Source organism: Geospiza fortis, unplaced genomic scaffold, assembly GCF_000277835.1.
Source record: "Geospiza fortis unplaced genomic scaffold, GeoFor_1.0 scaffold11, whole genome shotgun sequence".
Lineage (NCBI taxonomy): Eukaryota > Metazoa > Chordata > Aves > Passeriformes > Thraupidae > Geospiza > Geospiza fortis.
In genome coordinates this window covers 1,549,612-1,567,111 of record NW_005054304.1, presented here as the reverse complement: position 1 = coordinate 1,567,111, position 17,500 = coordinate 1,549,612, and the positions used below count along the sequence as shown (strand labels likewise).

Genomic DNA, 17,500 nt, shown 5'->3' with positions numbered 1-17,500 from the left:
ATATCCCAGAAAACATTAATTTAGCCCCTTACTAAAATATTCCATTAGAATTACAATCATTGCATATATTTATTTTTACGTGTTTATGATGACTAAGTGCATTCTGCCTTTGCCATAAAGAGATTTAGTTCTGTCTCTAATGCCATTTGAGTTTCTAGAATTATGTTAAGTGTGCTGCAAAGTGCATTATGTGATATTTCCATTTTGCTGTAGATCATTACTATGAAATGGAAATTATCATGTCCATATTTTGTGCACTTCACAATTTACAAGCTGATTACATAAACCTTATTTGGGGGCTATCAGAAAATAGTTATCCTTCAAGCATGGAATATTTTATCAGTTGCCCTCTTCCCTTACCAAGTATACCAATATTACCTCATCAAGCAAAACACACCTAAAGAGCACGTAGGATTCTCTGTTTCTCAGCAAAGCTTCTTAAAAGACAGTAATGACAGTTTGAAATCCAGAAACATAAGCAGATGGAGCAAACCACAAGGTACACACTCAGCAAAATTACAGACGTACAAAGCACTTAAAGCAATCTGTTTTTACACAATGGTAATACATGCCTTACTAAAAATTCTTGGAAATGTTGAAATAGGCTATTGGTTTTTTTGCACCCTCATTATTTTTTACTTAAACAGTCTTTTTAGATTTAAGCATAACTCACTTAACATAAGAGGAACACCATTAAACGCTTATTTAAACGTTTCATTTTTAACCTTATAAGCTAGAGGCCACAATTCGTATTTACAGTATGTTTGCAGACATCCTATGCCATAGTTTGATGACTTTTAATTGGAACACTTCCAGTTAATTTAATTAATAAAATTTTTGTTATGTTTCCGTATATCATAGAAATTATTAGAGCTTGGAAATTTTTTTTTTTCTTTCCAGAAGACAAGTAGTCATTGAACAATGAATAAACATTAGCTGGAAAAAGAGTTTGTTGCTTACTCATGTATTCCTCTCATGCTTATAACTCCATTACATTCAAATAACAGCATCTTGCTGCATGAGCATATTCAGCTAGGTTCCAGCCTAAATATCTTCCAGGTATTTGTAACTATTAATTAAGGTGGTACTACAGGGACTTGACCTTGCATTTCAGATTTGCAAGTGAAACTTAAGCACAAGTCCCAGCTAAAGAAATTACACAAGTATCACTGTAATGAAGGTATGTGCTGAGAATTCCAAAAGAAATTCATTCTGAATTAATCTGGCAGCACTGCTTTTGCTTTGAAATGGCTATAACAATTCTCACCATTTCTCTGTAACTCAAAAAGATCTTCATTTGTTTGTACAAAGTTTGGCAGAAAAGAAAACAAGTTACTGAACTGTGGTTCAATCTTGGATCACATAATACACCAAGAAGAAAGCTTTCTTACTAAGAAAGCATTTAATTTTACAAATTACTTTTCAAACAAACGGTAGGGCTGAAACACTCAAAATAAATATTGTCACACTTTTAAAGCAAAGTTGAAAGTCACAAGAGACTCCTCTCGTTTTTCATTGCTCTAACAAAACCAGTTCTCTGATATTCACCCATACTAAAAACGGATACATTCGTTTTACCCTTTTTCTATTACTTTGTTTAAAAAAACCATGCTTACCTCTGACCATATGTCAAATCACCAGAGCATTGCTGCACAAAAATATTTTAGAATACCCCAAGAACACCTTACCTTGGTGCAGAGCTTCCCCAGGCTCCATGCTTGTCTGTCAGGATGTTGATAATTTTCTGTATTAGTTGTGTTGCAGTCACCTGGTCCCGGTACTTGGCTGCTGTGATCAAGTGATGACACATTTTTTCTTCTTCCCGTTTGTCTGCAGAGTACTGGGCACACAGTGACTGGCAAGAAAATAAATACTTTATTACTCTGCATTTTAATTACACCATCCAAAGGAACTTTGAAGCACTGTTGTGTAAGTAACTAATAATAATTAATTACTTATACAACACCCTCGCAAGAGAAGAATTAACCCCATTTTCCAGGTTTGAGAACTGAGACCCTGCACAGCTGCCCACAGGAAATCCATCCAGAGAACCAAGCAGAGGATTTTGGTGCGTCATGAATTCTTTAACCACATCACACACACACTCAAAATTTAGCAAAAGTCAACATCTAATGGCTATGAATGGCCAGACTGCAGAACAAAACATATAAAAGTGGTTATGCCTATAGCAAAGTGAATAGCTATATAAAAACAATGGCAAATTTCAGAATAATGAATGTCAGCTAGCTGACCACTCCACTCCCATGACTCTTGATTCAATTTGGGGAACCAACTGCTTGCTGCTGCTTATATAAATATATATCTATGAAAGTTAAGGAGAAAAATCCACATTTTTTTCAGATAGAAAACAAAATGGATCTGAGGACTCAATCTTTACCAGGTGGCTTCTTCAAGTTGAGCATATTTGCAGGCCAGCATTGGAAAGTCAGTACTTTCCCAGCAGTATTACACCTGTTGCACAAACATCTTCTGCTTGCCAGCTGGCTCAAAAAGAAATTCTAGCAAATAAGAACTGCAAGTCACGCCTACAAACCAAACTCAAAACTATGAGAGATTCTCTGTTACAACATTGTCTCATTGTTTGGAGTTTTGTTGACCTTCTGAAAATTTGCCTGTTAAAAAAGAACTCAAAAAATGGGCATCAAATTTTATCAACCCCTCACCAAAACCCCATTTTGCTGTGTATGAAAACCCTCAAGAAATTCAAGCATTGGTAGAAACAATAAAGGCTTTTCCCCACTTCAGCACTCTCTGTCTGTAATTTCAGTTTTCATCTGGCAATTCCACAGATCACATATGCCAGACAAAGCATTTTGGCCTTTGTCAATGATTGGATTATTCTATGATCTAGTTAGGGGAATGGACACAAATGTCTGCCTAACAACAACAAAAAATTGCTTTTCCTTTGTGAAGCACAGCTGATGCAGACACTAGTACAATTATTTCTTAGAGGTTAGCTATCAGCACAATGTCATATGCTTTTCATGTTTAAAACAGTAACAACACTTTATCTATACATATGTACAAGCCTTAGAAACTTGTTGCAAATAAAAAAATCAGCAGGCTATGAATGCTATTTATATATGTGTATATACAAATATATATGTCATATAAAGTGATAGAAAGAAAGAATGTGAAAAAAACACAAAATAAAATTTTGCCTTGTGTAGATTTTCACAGACACTAGACAACAAAAACATACTAAAAGATGAATAAATTTTAAAGAACTATTCCAACAATTTTAATTTATTTAGGTATTTCCTCAGGATTTCCCCACACTTTACAGCAATGCTCACCTGATGAGCAGACATCCAGGAGGACTGAAGAATAAGCAGCTGACTTTCCAAGTCAATGAGACATAAAAATTGTCTTTTGTATTCCTACATGAAGCACTCTGCCACCCCCCTTCACAAAAATGTAAGATGACTAAATCATACCCAACACTGAACAGGATTTCTCCAGCTCTTTCTGAACACAGCTGTCTTTTCCAATACATTGAACTATTCTGCACCCATGATGATGCCGATTTCTCTCTAGCACTTTGTAAATGTTTCACAAGCTGTTATTTTTAAGTTGCCTGAAAGGGCAGAATTCTAAAAACAAGTGAATAAGGTAAGCTAAGTAGTAAAATGTTTTAAAGTGCTCTTTAATGGATCCTCCTTTACAATTTGAACAGCAACTTTTCATATCTGACATAAAATCCATAGATATAAATCACATTAGAGGGTTATTCTTTCCCCATTATCAATCTCTGTCTCTTTATGGAACATTAAAGTCACATTTGACCTTAAAACATGATAAAATGGAAATCAAACTAGAATGTTTTGTAAAAGATATAGTGAAGTTGTACCTCTTGAAAAAAAGTCTCTTTATGATGTGATTTTGAACACATTCTTCATTAAATACCAACAAGGATTTTCAAAATGTAGCTGTGACAAACTAAGAAAAAAAATGTATTTTATTGTCCTGACAACTTCCACGAAAACACGACCAGCCTGTTATAAACTGGAAATAGAACTCCACTTTTCAGGAAATTCACCACTTAACATGAATAGAAATTTGCAATTATACACCAAAACTGAGAGGCTCCCACAAGCATCAATCACATAAAATTATAACATCACTCTAGGGAGAACTCTTAACCATTGTACGTTCTTTACAACATATATTTTGCAGACAAAACCAGAAAGAAGCCACAGTTTTTCCAGCTATCTGTCATAAGTGTATATAGCTACTAACCCTAAGAAAGCTCTGCAAGAATAACCTTCTCTTTGAACATACAGGTGTCTCACCAGTTTGTTCAGTGGTTCAGTTACTACCCTCAATATATGCCAAATATACAGCAAAATACAAGTTATTTCTCCACCTCCTTCTTTCAAATACTTTGAATACAAGAATGAAAGACTGGTTCTACTAAAAGAATCACAAAAAGACCCATCCTAAAGTAGCCAATCACCACTAGACTATTCTGAAACCACTCGTAAGTCCCTATTTCTCTTCATTTTCCATCTTCCAGATGCCAGGTTCACCTGATGCACCGCTTGCAAAGATGCAACAGCAGGATATAGAGTGGTACACAGTCAATACTTCACACTAAATCCCAATCATTCCATTTATGTAAAATAGAAATCCAGCTTGGTTTCTGTTTGTGTACAATCTAAAAAAAGTATTTTTACAGCTTTATTTCTTTTTTAGTATTTCATCTCTTGCATCTGCAATGTGCACCCTTGTCATGCCAGAATATGGTTTTACAAATAAGATACAGTTAAACAGAGTTGTCAAGCCTTCTTTCCACTGCTGCCTTGGCCTACATGAGTTTAATTACCTGTTTGGGCAAGTGTGCAATGAAACTGTAATCACAAGAATAGTCCAGTCACACTTAGGATAAAACAAAGTGTTGTAAGGAGAAAAAAATGCATTTTCATATACACACCTCACAGATTATCTCCAAAAAGTCTTAAATTCAGTGATTGTTGAAAGTTTTACAAAGGGGAAGTGTGTTAAGCATGGAATAGCGGAAAGACTCTTGTTTTCCAACCCTTCATCTGGGACAGAACAAAATCCTTCGCTATTATCACAGAACAAGGTTCTTCCTCCCTCCCGTTGTCTGTCCAGACAAGACTGCAGGCAATTTGAACACACAGGTTATCTAAAGATTCATTTTTAATGAACTGGAATTCTGAAGGGCCACAAGGTCATCCAAAAGGGAAGCTATAGATATGAAAATACAGTACATTCTGTATGCAGGAAATATTCCAGAAATACTGACAGGGTAAGTTAGTCTATTCTACCTGTCTATATTTCAGTTAAGAGTAGCATTTACCTAGTTTTTAGAACTATTTCATCTTTGATCTTTACAAAAATGTCAAGTAAAACATTTTTTCTGCACGGTACCATCTGCATTGCAATTTTGGGGCTGCACCTCTGCAGCCAGTTCCTTTGTCTAATTTAGCTAAAAGCTACTGGCTTTGTGAACAGCCTGTCTCAGAGGGTGTCACTTAGGAGGAAAAGTCATCCATAAGATAACGCACAGTCTTGCCACTAATGCAAATTCCCTGCAAATAAGGATATTTTAGTAAATGAAGGAGCTCCTCAATCCTCTGCTTTCACAGATCTTTGCACTTGACCTCTGACCTGAGGTTTAAAGTCTGGACTAAAAATGCTACCCAGGGAAATCTTACAAAGACTCCTGAATAAGACTTAGAAAAATGAAAGCTTAAAACCTCAACAGCGAACAAAAGTCAACCAATGACAACGTCTGACAGCCACCGTCAATTCTGAAGTGATGCCTCTGTCATCCAACGACTCCAAGTATTGATTTCTCTCAGCATGAAAAAAGCTTAAGCCAATGAAATAGATATAGCATCATCCCCCCGATAATAGCCATCAAGGTTAACACCAGCAGAACACTTATCAAAGTATCTCTTCTATTTCTTCTTGTTTTAATGGACTGAACACAATGCAATGGCTTCTCATCTCTTCAACCCATGGTTTTCCAAACCTCATTTATCCACTTTTCCAGCCTTTTATCTGATTTCAACATTAAAAAGAATCTGCATCTAAATCAACTGTTTGTAATACAAATGGGGCGGGGGGCAGGGGGGGAATGAAAAAAAAAGTAGGTTTATAGCCAGACATTCCTGAGGGGGAGAAAAAATGTGCATTTAAAATAACAAGAGGAGGAAAAAAGCCTGCAGTTGACTTAGATCATACCAAACACAGACTGGTAAAACTATGGCCATGACCAGAAAAAAAAAATCTACCACAATCAATTTGGGTTTGTGATTAGAAAGAAATGCAAGGATCTCAAGAGACATCTGGCTTTAATCAGTGCTGAGTCAACAGCTTTATTTTTTACCTTCAAGTCTCACAGAATTAAGCTTTAGTAAACCCAAATAAACACTAGCAACAGCACTTTTATGCAGATTGTGTATTTCAAGTGAACCCAATTTAGTACAGTAGGTAAATGAGACAAACTAATGTGAGTTCAACTAGAAAAAAAACAGCTGTCAGAATAAAGAAATACTGAAGAGCAGAGACAAATAAAAATCAGATTTCTTCTGCAGTGTCCACTAGCACCACAGACCTTTTTTAGACCTTTTCTTTGATGCTTATCTAATTGATATTATTTGTGAGACAGCAGCACCCTGAATCAGAATCAAAGATAAAGCTTTGCACAAACAAGTAAGATCTCTTCCTTTTTGCTAGAAACTGAGATTTCCTACACTATTCCAATATTCTAACTCTCTAAGCATCACTGCTAACCACTGGCATAAACAATATGCAGGGAGAAATGCTCTTTTCAAATCCAAGGACCTGTTTTTACTGTAGTTATGTACAAACATTTTGCATTCAAATCACACACTAGGATAGGAAGTTTCCTCTCCTCCTCTTTTGCAAATCCAATTTATCAGCAATCCCTTCATACTGCTCTAGTTTAAAACAGTCTAAGAGGCTAAAAGCAACACATTTGGGCAATAAATTTAACATTTTTTGGGTTCACGTCTTCTGAGTACAAGGCATTTTTCAACCTAGAAAGAATCCAGGTACCATTCCTTACGCTCTAGAAACAGTAAAGCTCAGCACTCCTGCACCGGTGGCTCTGTGCTCTCAGGTTTGATATTAAGGAGCCAGGGATGATTTCTTCAGCCATTCCCCAAGCACACTGTATCACCCTTGTGACATTCAGGGGTTTCAACACCACCACAGAGATTAGTGCTGTATTCACTGAAGAACTCCTAGTCCAGTGCAGCAAGCAAGCCAAATCCACAAACAACTTCTGGAACTGACACACTCCCTTATTTCATGAGGAACATCCACTCTGTCCAAAAAATGACATATATTTACATAATCTAAATATTCACTACATTCTTAGTGAGGGCCAAATTAAGGTCACACTGGTGTGTTATTTCACAGGTGTTGGATACTTTGCTTTGCTATCTTTTGACATTGTCCTTTCTATGCAACTAAAGGTTTTAAAGGGCGGTAAAATAACTTTTAACCAGCTGAAAACATATAAGTACTGAAGTGGATTAAATACAAAGCACTGGAATGTCCTCATTTATTCCCTTATTGAGACCACCACCACTGCAACTGCCGCATTCCATTGAGGCATCACAGTAAGGATTTTCATTGCATGAAGGTGGGAACAAAGCAGTTCAGCAGTTTTGGCCCCAGCAGCCAAATGCCTGCTTCCCCAGGATTCAGATTTCCAGACACCCTGCTGCCAGCACAGTTCTTTTACAGCTCACAGCACCAAGGCTTGGCACACGAGTGACACCTGAACAGATTGAAAGTCACAGGCAGTTCAGATGGCACAGCTAAACCTGAAGTGAAGTCTCTAAGAACAGGTAACACATGCCAGTGAGGATTTCTGAACAACACAACTTACTAGTTAAGAAGCCCTTAAAGGTACCACATAAAAAGCAATTTTTCACAAGTTTTGTATCTGATTAATTCTGAATAATTTTTCAGACTAGTGGCAAAAGGTGCATTTCTGTAAGTGGGGAAACAATAATACCTTAAAACATAGAAAAAATGGACATTCTCAATGAGTGGGGAAATGTAGCCAGAATGACTCGGATGAGCAGATAAACCAAAGGCCTAATTTGGAACCTTATTACAAAATAGCTTGTACCACTAGTTCCCGTCATAAATGGGACGGAGAATTTTGTAATAAAGTTCCAAATAAAGTCACTATAAATGTGGCTTCAGTCTCTGGCTATAAAAAAAAATTAAAGGCATTTGCATGACTTAAAATTCTTTAACTTCTATAGCTATCAAAGAGACAGCTATACATACTTGGGTATATCAGTATTTAACACCTGACTTATGTTAATGGTCTCAAAACTCACCTTGGAGGAATGTGTATTTCTATATAGGATTCATTATTATATAAGAAGTCACATTCATATTGTACATAGAATCCTAAGCAAAAAAAAATCAACATGCCTCTGTTTATTTTGTTATTTCTTGCTTGATATTCCTGCTACATCACACTTACTAAATTTCCCTATAAATTTGCAAAACACATGCAAAGAAAATTCATTTCCAGTCAAAAACCTCTTCATAAACAGTTTCCAAGCTTATGTAAAGTTCCAGCTTTGCAAAAGGCAGAAAGATTAGCCCCTTGAGATATCCTTCCAGTCTGGGGTCTGTGCTTCTGGTTCTATTTTATACATAGCTCCCCTCAAGCACTTTCAGGTTTCCCTGTTTAGTGTCTTGGATTCATAACACAACTCTGATTTTAATCCAGGAGTTTGAGAATGTATCAAAATCTATCAATTCATGAACAAAGAACAGAGAGATCACATTCATTTGAGATAACAAGCATTGAGGCATAATTTCCTATCTTGCCATCATGGGTTGCATGCCAGCGACAAGCACATCTTTAATAAACATCAGTTCTTTGGATACCACATTGTTTTCAGGCCTGACTGGGTTCCTAAAGATGTCACTTATGAGGCTTAGTGAGAAAATTGAAAAAAAAAATTAAACAACTAAAAACATGTAATTGTCCTTACAAACACAAATTCATTCCCAAAAGGAAACTCATCTGTTCTTCACCACTTTCTACCATGGTCGTTCCAAGAGCTAATTTAGTGCTCTTGATGTCCGACAGTTGGGGACCTTTGCAGCCTCTCACAGTGGAGAATGATCACCCTGCCTGGACTGTATCCTTGAGCAACACCGCTAAATAGGACAAACACGGATTTGCTGGCAAAGTGTTTCCTTCCCACACATGGAAAAAAGCCCTTTAGTCACTACCATTAAGTCATCTTCATCTGCAGAAACATTTTAATTAATTACTAAGCAAAAGTATTAAGGGTGGGCTTTGGTTTGTTGAGGGTTTTTTGGCCAGAAAAATTTCAAATTACTAGAGACAATCTGTGTAAAAAGAAGGATTACATGGAATTTTATTCCAAAGTCTATTCAAGAACAACATGTTCAGTGCTGCCAATTTACAAGTTTCTAACTTACACTCCAAAATTGCTCTTTACCTCTTTGTAAAATGAAATTCTTGAGAGGTTTATTCTTTCCAAGACCAAGTATTTTAAAATCAAGATATTTTGATTGAGATGATGATGAAATGACAAAGACAAAAAAAATCAGAAGCAAAGAAAAGTATTTTTGAAATATGGTCTATATGGTCTTTTATAGCAGTTATTCTTCAAAATCATTCCTAGCCACTTACTGTGGAAACATGTTAAGAGTCACAATCCCAGCTTTGGCTTAACCTCTGCCTTATCTTAAAGCCGCCTGTCAGAGTTCCTATAGCATCAAACTATGAAAAGCAAATTGTTTTAACTTTATTTTTGACCCTCTCCTTTTTTCCAGTATTCTATGTTTTGTGTTTCATTCCACCTGGAGTATGAGACCTTTTCCTTTATGATTGATTCTCAGGCATTACGGTAACAGGATTTTTAATTTTAGAACAGCATAAGATGTATAAGAAGTTTTCTTAACTAACATTTTTTTATTCGGAAAAAGTTCTACCACCCTTGAAAGGTTGACATTATTGCAACTACCACAGATGCTCCCTTCAGAGAAATGAAGCACCAAGGAATTTCCACTGGCATCATCCTTTATGTTGTCAACTTTACTTAAAAAAAATATATAACACTCCCTAAACAATTTGTTTACCTTTACATAAGAACAGGTGAGAGCCACTTCCTAAATTTTCTCTTTATTTCTCATTTCAATGCTACTTTTCAGAACTTGTGATGTATTCCAAATTCAAGGTTATGATGCTCTTGCCGAGTTTTGATTTTGGCTCTGTTTAAGTTCAGCATACAAAGTTTTTCTCTCTGTTTATTCTGGGTTTGTTTGGTTTTCTTTTTAATGGTATGAGGGTGATTTCATGTTCACCCTCAATACAGTTATCAGCATTTTATAGCAACAGCTGAACACAGGGATGTTGATGTAAGAACACAAAACAGATTACACATTCCAACTGCACAAATCCTGCTTAAGTAGACTCTGCTAATTTAATTCAGTGTAAAATAATAAATTCAATACTTGGAGCTTATTATGTTGAGAGCACAAAAGCCAAGCAGAATAAAAAAAAAAGCAACACCAATTCTGTGGATTTTTAAAACACAAATCTGAGTTTTGGTGTGAATTACAGTTCACTCATTAAAATTATAGGTTTTGAAATAAAGTACAGTGACTAATCAAAATCAGCAGCTTCCACCAAGCATGCACAAAACTGAAAGGAACTACTGAAATGACATAAAACATTATATAAAACACATGTAAGCAACAGTTATTGGACATACCAAAGAGCCATGTAACAACATCTCTCACACACTTTAACAGCTTCAGTTACACTCCAGCCAATAAACTACATCTAATATTCCAAATTTCTGAACAACTTCAAACAACTGTGATTCAAAAATAACCCAGGAAACATTCCTCCCTCCTCTCATGCTGACCATATGAAATTGCCTTGCAAAACAGCATTGGGCCAGTGCCAAGATGAGTGATGCTGGCTACAGGGCTCTCAACAACTGCTTAGAAGTGAGATATTTGGGGTTTCCAACAGGCAGCACAGGAAAAAATAATCAATATTTTAGAAGTCAGAATATATGTTTGGGTTTTTTTCTTTTTTAAGTGTTCCCTTGGGACCAAGGGCCAGCATGGAGCCAGCACTGGTGAGGATGACCCAGTCCTGCTGGTGTCAGTGGAGAGGGAACAGGGCCAACCCTGACCTCTGGTCCCAAGTTATGACAGCATTTGTTTCACAAGTTCCACACATTCTCTAAAATATAGCAACCCATCCAGTAACTGAGAATTTTTCTTGCTTTATCTGTCAAGGACTGGCATCAGCCACAAAAGATGAAATCTCCAACTACTCTAAGGACAACAGACAATTCAGGATAGTTTTATAAGACTTAAATCTCAAGCTTCTGCAAGGACATGCAGGGAAAAGGCTTGAAGGGGCACAGACTTCTCAAAATCCATTAGGCCTTAATCTTGGCATTACTACTTAGACTTAAAATTTGTTCCTGTAAATTTTTGACAAAAAAAAGAAAAACAACCCAAACCAGTATCTTTGCACTAGGATACAAAAGAAAAAAACATGGAATGATGACCAAAGGACTTGCACTGCTCGTCACAGTCACTATCATCACCTTCCAAGTCCTACTTCTGAGATATCAAAATCTTTTCTTTTAAGATGGTCAGAAATCTTTGAAGATGCATTTTCAAAGTGGTGAATTAATAACAGCGACTTAGAAGTTTGAGCAGGAAACAGGTGGGAGGGAGGAGTGGTGAGAAAAGTAACAAGAAACATCTTGTGTGAAAGACATAGTGAAGACAGTTTGGTTTTCTGATTGGTAAATCTTTCTACGGATTGACTCTGCCACTTCCAGTTGGAGTCCAGATTAAGAGTGAAATCCAGAGGTTTCTAAGTCACTTGGAAGCCTCCCTGACAAAATAATCACCAGAAGAGCAACTTAACTGCCTGACACATCTTCCTTTTCATGACCTGAGACCATCTCAAAGGTATTGGTTCAGCCTTCTCCCACTTAGGTCAAAGAGAAAAATCAGTAGAGAGACTCATTCAGTAAACACTTCAATAAAAGAATAACATAAAGCGGGAAGGAAAAAGTTTTTAAATTCCCTTATAGTGATTCCCACTTTAAATACAGGGAAGTTAAGATAAAACCCTGGACTGCAAAGCAATGAGGTAGAAGAGGCAATGTGAAAGGACCTTTCAATTCCAGTTAAGAATTCTGATTAGTGCAGTCTTATTCCCTTTCCTGGAAAGCTGCATAGATCTACTCAGAAATAAACAGCTGCCTTTGAAGAAGATAAGGAATATCACCCCTGGATGGATGTGACTTGACAGTTCTCCACCATTTTCACCTCCCTGGATCCCAGACATCCCCATCTACTACAAACTACAGATAATTTTATCAATTTAGTTGTAAAATCTTTATTTAAGCAATTACTGTCTCTTTTCAACCATCGCTCAAGAAGGTGTTTATTTCTGCACACCACAATATTTTGCATCCATAATGGAGCATTTTCAGAGAAAGGCTGAAGCTTTCAATGGAACAAGAAAGTAAATTATTACACTAAATGCAACATTTTGTACTGAGTAACATACTTCTCCTGAGTAACATACTAAAAGATAAATGAGAAAAATACTCAATGGAAGAAATACAGGTAACAGTAAAAACCTTGACTGTAAGTGCTTCCAGGCACTACTGACAAACACCTTCAAACATTTTCTAAGCATCTCAGTATGCTGCCCCAAAGCTGATTTTCATAAGTCACCTTCATGAACATCAAAAAATAAACCTGCAGGTATCAACACTGTCATGCCTCAATCATAAGACTGCACTAACAACAAAATGAGACAATTTCTACTACGATTTTAGTCCAAGCAAGATAATGATGAGAGTAACCACAGTTGGCTTAACCAAAAAGCCATAGATCAAAATAGGTAGCTATTAAAAATATGGACCAGAATTTCAATTCATTACTCTATAGGATCAGGAATGCCATGTGTTTTAGGCAAATCCAAACCTGTTTTGGGGCTGCAAATCAATCTAACGTGGAGATACTTATTCTTCCTTTCTTATATAGAAATATCAGTGTGCACATGCTTGGGTAAACAATGCAGATAGAAAGCACACTTTGTTACCCTAGTAAGGTTCAGCATTTAAAAAAGAAACTCTTTTTACATTCAGCTCCAGCAGTAGTTTAGTGGGTCAGTAAATGTGTGCATACTGCAGGTACACAAACTTGTACATGGTTTGTTCTTGTACATACAGCTGCAGAGTGAGCTGTCTTCATAAAGTCACTTCTAAATTTGCATTTCAACCACCAGACACTAGAAAATATATTTTACAAGTAACACAAATAACAACATCCTAATACCTGTATGCACCAGACTACCCCAGTAAGTTCAGAACTGAAAAGCTTTTACATGAAATGCAGCTAATAGTCAAGTGGACAGGCTTTAACCCAACAGCCTGAACTCAGGTCAGTCATAAACAGTGTTTGTAACTTGGTGCTTTTGCCAGGAAATGCCAAATGAGAGAAAAACCACACAGAGACAGCACTAGAGTATAGGGACGTATTTTACAATTTTGTGACCGCTTTCTTCAACTGCTGTTATAAACAACCTTTTTACATAAAAACAATACTTTTGAAAATGAAATTGTATTTAGAATATTCAAGACTACTGACAAAAGACTGTCAAATACATCTGGACTACAAATGCTATTATGTTGAATCAAAAGCTAACACCCATTTAGCAATCAGATGCATATTTCATCCTTAATGAAGGCCAGAAAAGAAGAGTTCACTTTATTCTGGATGCAGGTATCAAAGCAGATCTCACAAAGCAACACAGGCGCATCATCTAAGGATCTTTTTCACATTAAGAATCCTATTAGAAGGAAAACACTAAAAGGTAATTGAATTTCCCTCAGTTATCTTCATCTCTGTCAGCTCCTGCTACAATAACTTACTCTCTAGAGCAGAGATAACTCAATTCTGTCCAGCAAGCATATGTTATGAATCTCCAAAGCAAACTTGTCTAAATCATTCTGGTCTTCTATCAAGGTTGGCTGTAGATATGAACTCTGACAGAAAGCAAACAAATTTATTTTTATCTTTTCAATAATTCGCTTCCCTGTGCCTTGATGGAAGAATCTAAAATATAAAAATGTTTCCACTAATTCTGGAATTATGAAGACTGGTTGAAAAACATTTCATCTGAAAGTTAATGCTATCAAAAAGTCTTCAATTCCCTAGTCTGCTTTAATAGGAAAAAGAAAATGCAGGTTTGGGTTCCTGTAGGCAAAACAGAAACTAAATTATCATGCTGTAATTAACACTTTTTCAGAATGGTTCTGATATGTATATTTTCACCTTCTGTGGAAATGTGAAATCGGGAAATAACAACAACAGAAGAATACTCTAATTTCTTTTTCTTCATTAAAGCTCTTAAAACATCAGTAAGCAGAAATCCTCCACTCACATAAACAAGCTACTTTCATTTAAAAAGTCACATTTTGAGAAGGTATCACGACTTACCTAGACCAACATCACAAAAGCACAATAAAAGAAAAACCAGCCAAAGAAAGGGTATTTGACAAGAATCAGTAGAGCTAATTCCAGAAGGAGAGGAGAGAAAATGTGAGATAAGAGCTGGTCAAACTAACATTAACTGTACAATTTCTGTCAGTTTGTTTCAGGCTCTCCAACATATACATAAAAACAGTCTGCAGAATGAGTGAATAATGAATTGACAGAGTTTCTTGCTGACACTCCGCTACTCAGAACCGTTTAGTCACAAAGGAGATGTGAGGAACTGGAGGGGAAGCTTGGAAGACCAAGTCATCATAATAATAACACAGCACAGGAGCTTCACCTTAGATAATAAAATACAGAAAATCTAATTTTAGATATAAAATTATGTCCAGTGTGTTCACCTTTATCTTTGCTCCTTTCTGCCATAATTTGGCAGCTATTAGAATTAATCCTTCATTACACTTGCTGGAGTCAGCCTCCCAATGGTAAGCATTGAGTGTAGTCATCAGCCATTATCAGCAACAGCTTTATTCTATTAATTACAACAGTGTAATGAACAGAAGGTGCTCTAGGAAACACTGTTTGTGATCCTCATACTGTTGGATGTCTCCTCATCCAACCTGACTCACTACCAGGGAAAAGGCATTTTACAACTCAAGCATCACTTCAAATTGCAGAAGAGTGGGAGTGTATTCTGGGAGAGTGTTACTGCATTTTCCCTTTCAATAAGCTCTTCCTTAAGAATGCACACTTTGACACAGGGTCATAGGCTTGACAGTGAAGCCCAAAGATAATAAACACATAACAGGAAAGAATTAATCCTAAATGAAAATAAAAATAAGCTCAAATTTACAACTGAGCAGAGTATTTAAGTCCAACCTACCACCTGAAATACTGAGAAATAACACCTTCAGAATCCTGAAGATCTTCTGTGACCTTGTCAGCTCCAATATCAGAATTATTTTAACGTAATGTGTTTCTCATTTAGATCAAACTGAGTTACAATAAAACACATAGGAGAGATGTGTACTGTCACCAGTGCTTTTTCCTCAGAGTTGAACAATTCCTAACACTGTTCTTAAAATGGTACATAAGCAATACAAGTTATCTCGAGACAGAAATTTTAGTATAAAATATCCAATCAAACTCAAACAAGATATTTGTTTTGTTAGTGCTAGAAAATTGCATTCTATTTACACTGTATTACTTCAGTCCAGATTATTTAAGAATCATTACCTGGCATGAGCTACCATAAAAATCTGTACATGAATAATAAATAAGGTAAACAATACAGATTTATTTTTCATGAATAGGTGAGAACAACAACATTTCTGATGGGAGCATCTCATTTGAAGCAAGAAATTTCTTACCAGGCTAGCCTAATTTTCATATTATAAATATAAAAAGATGCAGAAAAACATGGAAAATGTTTTAATAGACAACACAAAACCCGTATAAAAAGATACAATATTAAGGGTTCAAAGGAAACATATTCCATCCAAAAGAAGGCTTTTTTAAAAAACAAACAAACAAAAAGCTGGAATGGTTAAGCTGTAGAAAGAAATTAGCATTCTTCAGTAAGTCTCCCCAGAAAAGGAAAACAGAAAAACATCTTAAGTATGGCATGACAGTTTTAAAACCAGAATGAACCAGGTCAAAAGAGATGGAGGAACAATTGCATAAAGCCATAAAAGGCAGTATTAAATTATTTGTCAAACAAATCAAGAGGAGGAAGCCCATTAAGGTGTCTCTGTAGAGCTAACAGAAGATCAAAGGGTAAAAAGCGCTCCTGGAACACATGACCACCCCAGAACAGAGATGCTATGAAAGAAAACTGGGACAAGAACAACTGCTGAGACCAGGCAGCGTCCACTCAGGTGATCCAGAATAACTCAGGGATGAGCACAGCCATCAGCTGCATTGCTCTTGCTCAAACTGCCTCAGTGCCAGAGGAAAGAAATGCGCCAAATGGACTCTGGAGAACTGCAGGAAGCAACATGGCAATAAGTCTGAAATTTCTAAAAGGCAAACTTGGAGCTGTGTTTAAAGCAAAAAGCAAACAAAGGAATAAACACCCTGGCAAGAGCCATCATTGCCTTTGTAAAGGAAGTCAGGCTTCATTAGATTTCTTTCAACAAGCCACTCGAGACACAGACAAGGAAAGATCAAGCTCATCAAGTCTGAATGCCAAAAATATATTTAAACAAAAGCAGGATGAGGCAGGGCAGATAGGAACATCTTATGATGGAGTTCAGATGTATTCCTACAGAAAAAGTTAAGTTCAAAGACCTATGGAGACTAGATTATTTAAGCTTCTTGGTAATTTCTAGTGAATACAATAATCTGTATCAGTACTTATGAGAGGGGATAAACAGTTTTAAAAAGGAAGTTTATCATTCACAGGAAGAAAAAAATAAGTAGATGTGTTAAATATGTAAAAGATGTGAGAAAGGACAGAAGAAGTTGAAATCTCAAACATTATAAAACACTGTGCATGACCTTCCTGGATATTTTTTTTCAAATTACATTTAGCTAATCTCCTTCATTTCACATGAGACAATCACAAAAATTGCCACCTCAGGAATAAAAGAAGTTTAGTCTCCTAGTTTGGGACTTGCCAACCTATCACAGCAGAACAAAATTGGTTAATCCTCCCACGGGAAAAAAACCTCTCCTATGCTCAGCACTTTGTAAATGCTTTTGAAGCATTTATAATACCTCTAAAATACGTTTAGAAATAAAAATCAATTCTTTCTTCCTACTACTGACAGACAGATGGTGCTGTAACACCTAAACGTCCCAATGCAAAGGGCAGCATTTATTTAAAATTTAAATTTGAAAGAGTCAAGCCCGTTCATAACAATATGTGTAAAGCCTAGTTTTTCCATGAGGGAACATCTAACTTCCTTCATGTTGCCCCATTACATTT

General features: G+C 36.3%; 1 protein-coding gene across 1 annotated transcript in view; it reads right to left on the bottom strand.

Annotated features, from left to right (window-relative positions):
* LRBA (LPS responsive beige-like anchor protein) overlaps positions 1–17,500 on the bottom strand; it is a 366,680-nt gene that overhangs the window by 213,999 nt on the left and 135,181 nt on the right. Inside the window, 1 exon segment of the mRNA XM_031066497.1 lies at positions 1,689–1,855. Coding sequence (XP_030922357.1) covers positions 1,689–1,855 — 167 coding nt within the window.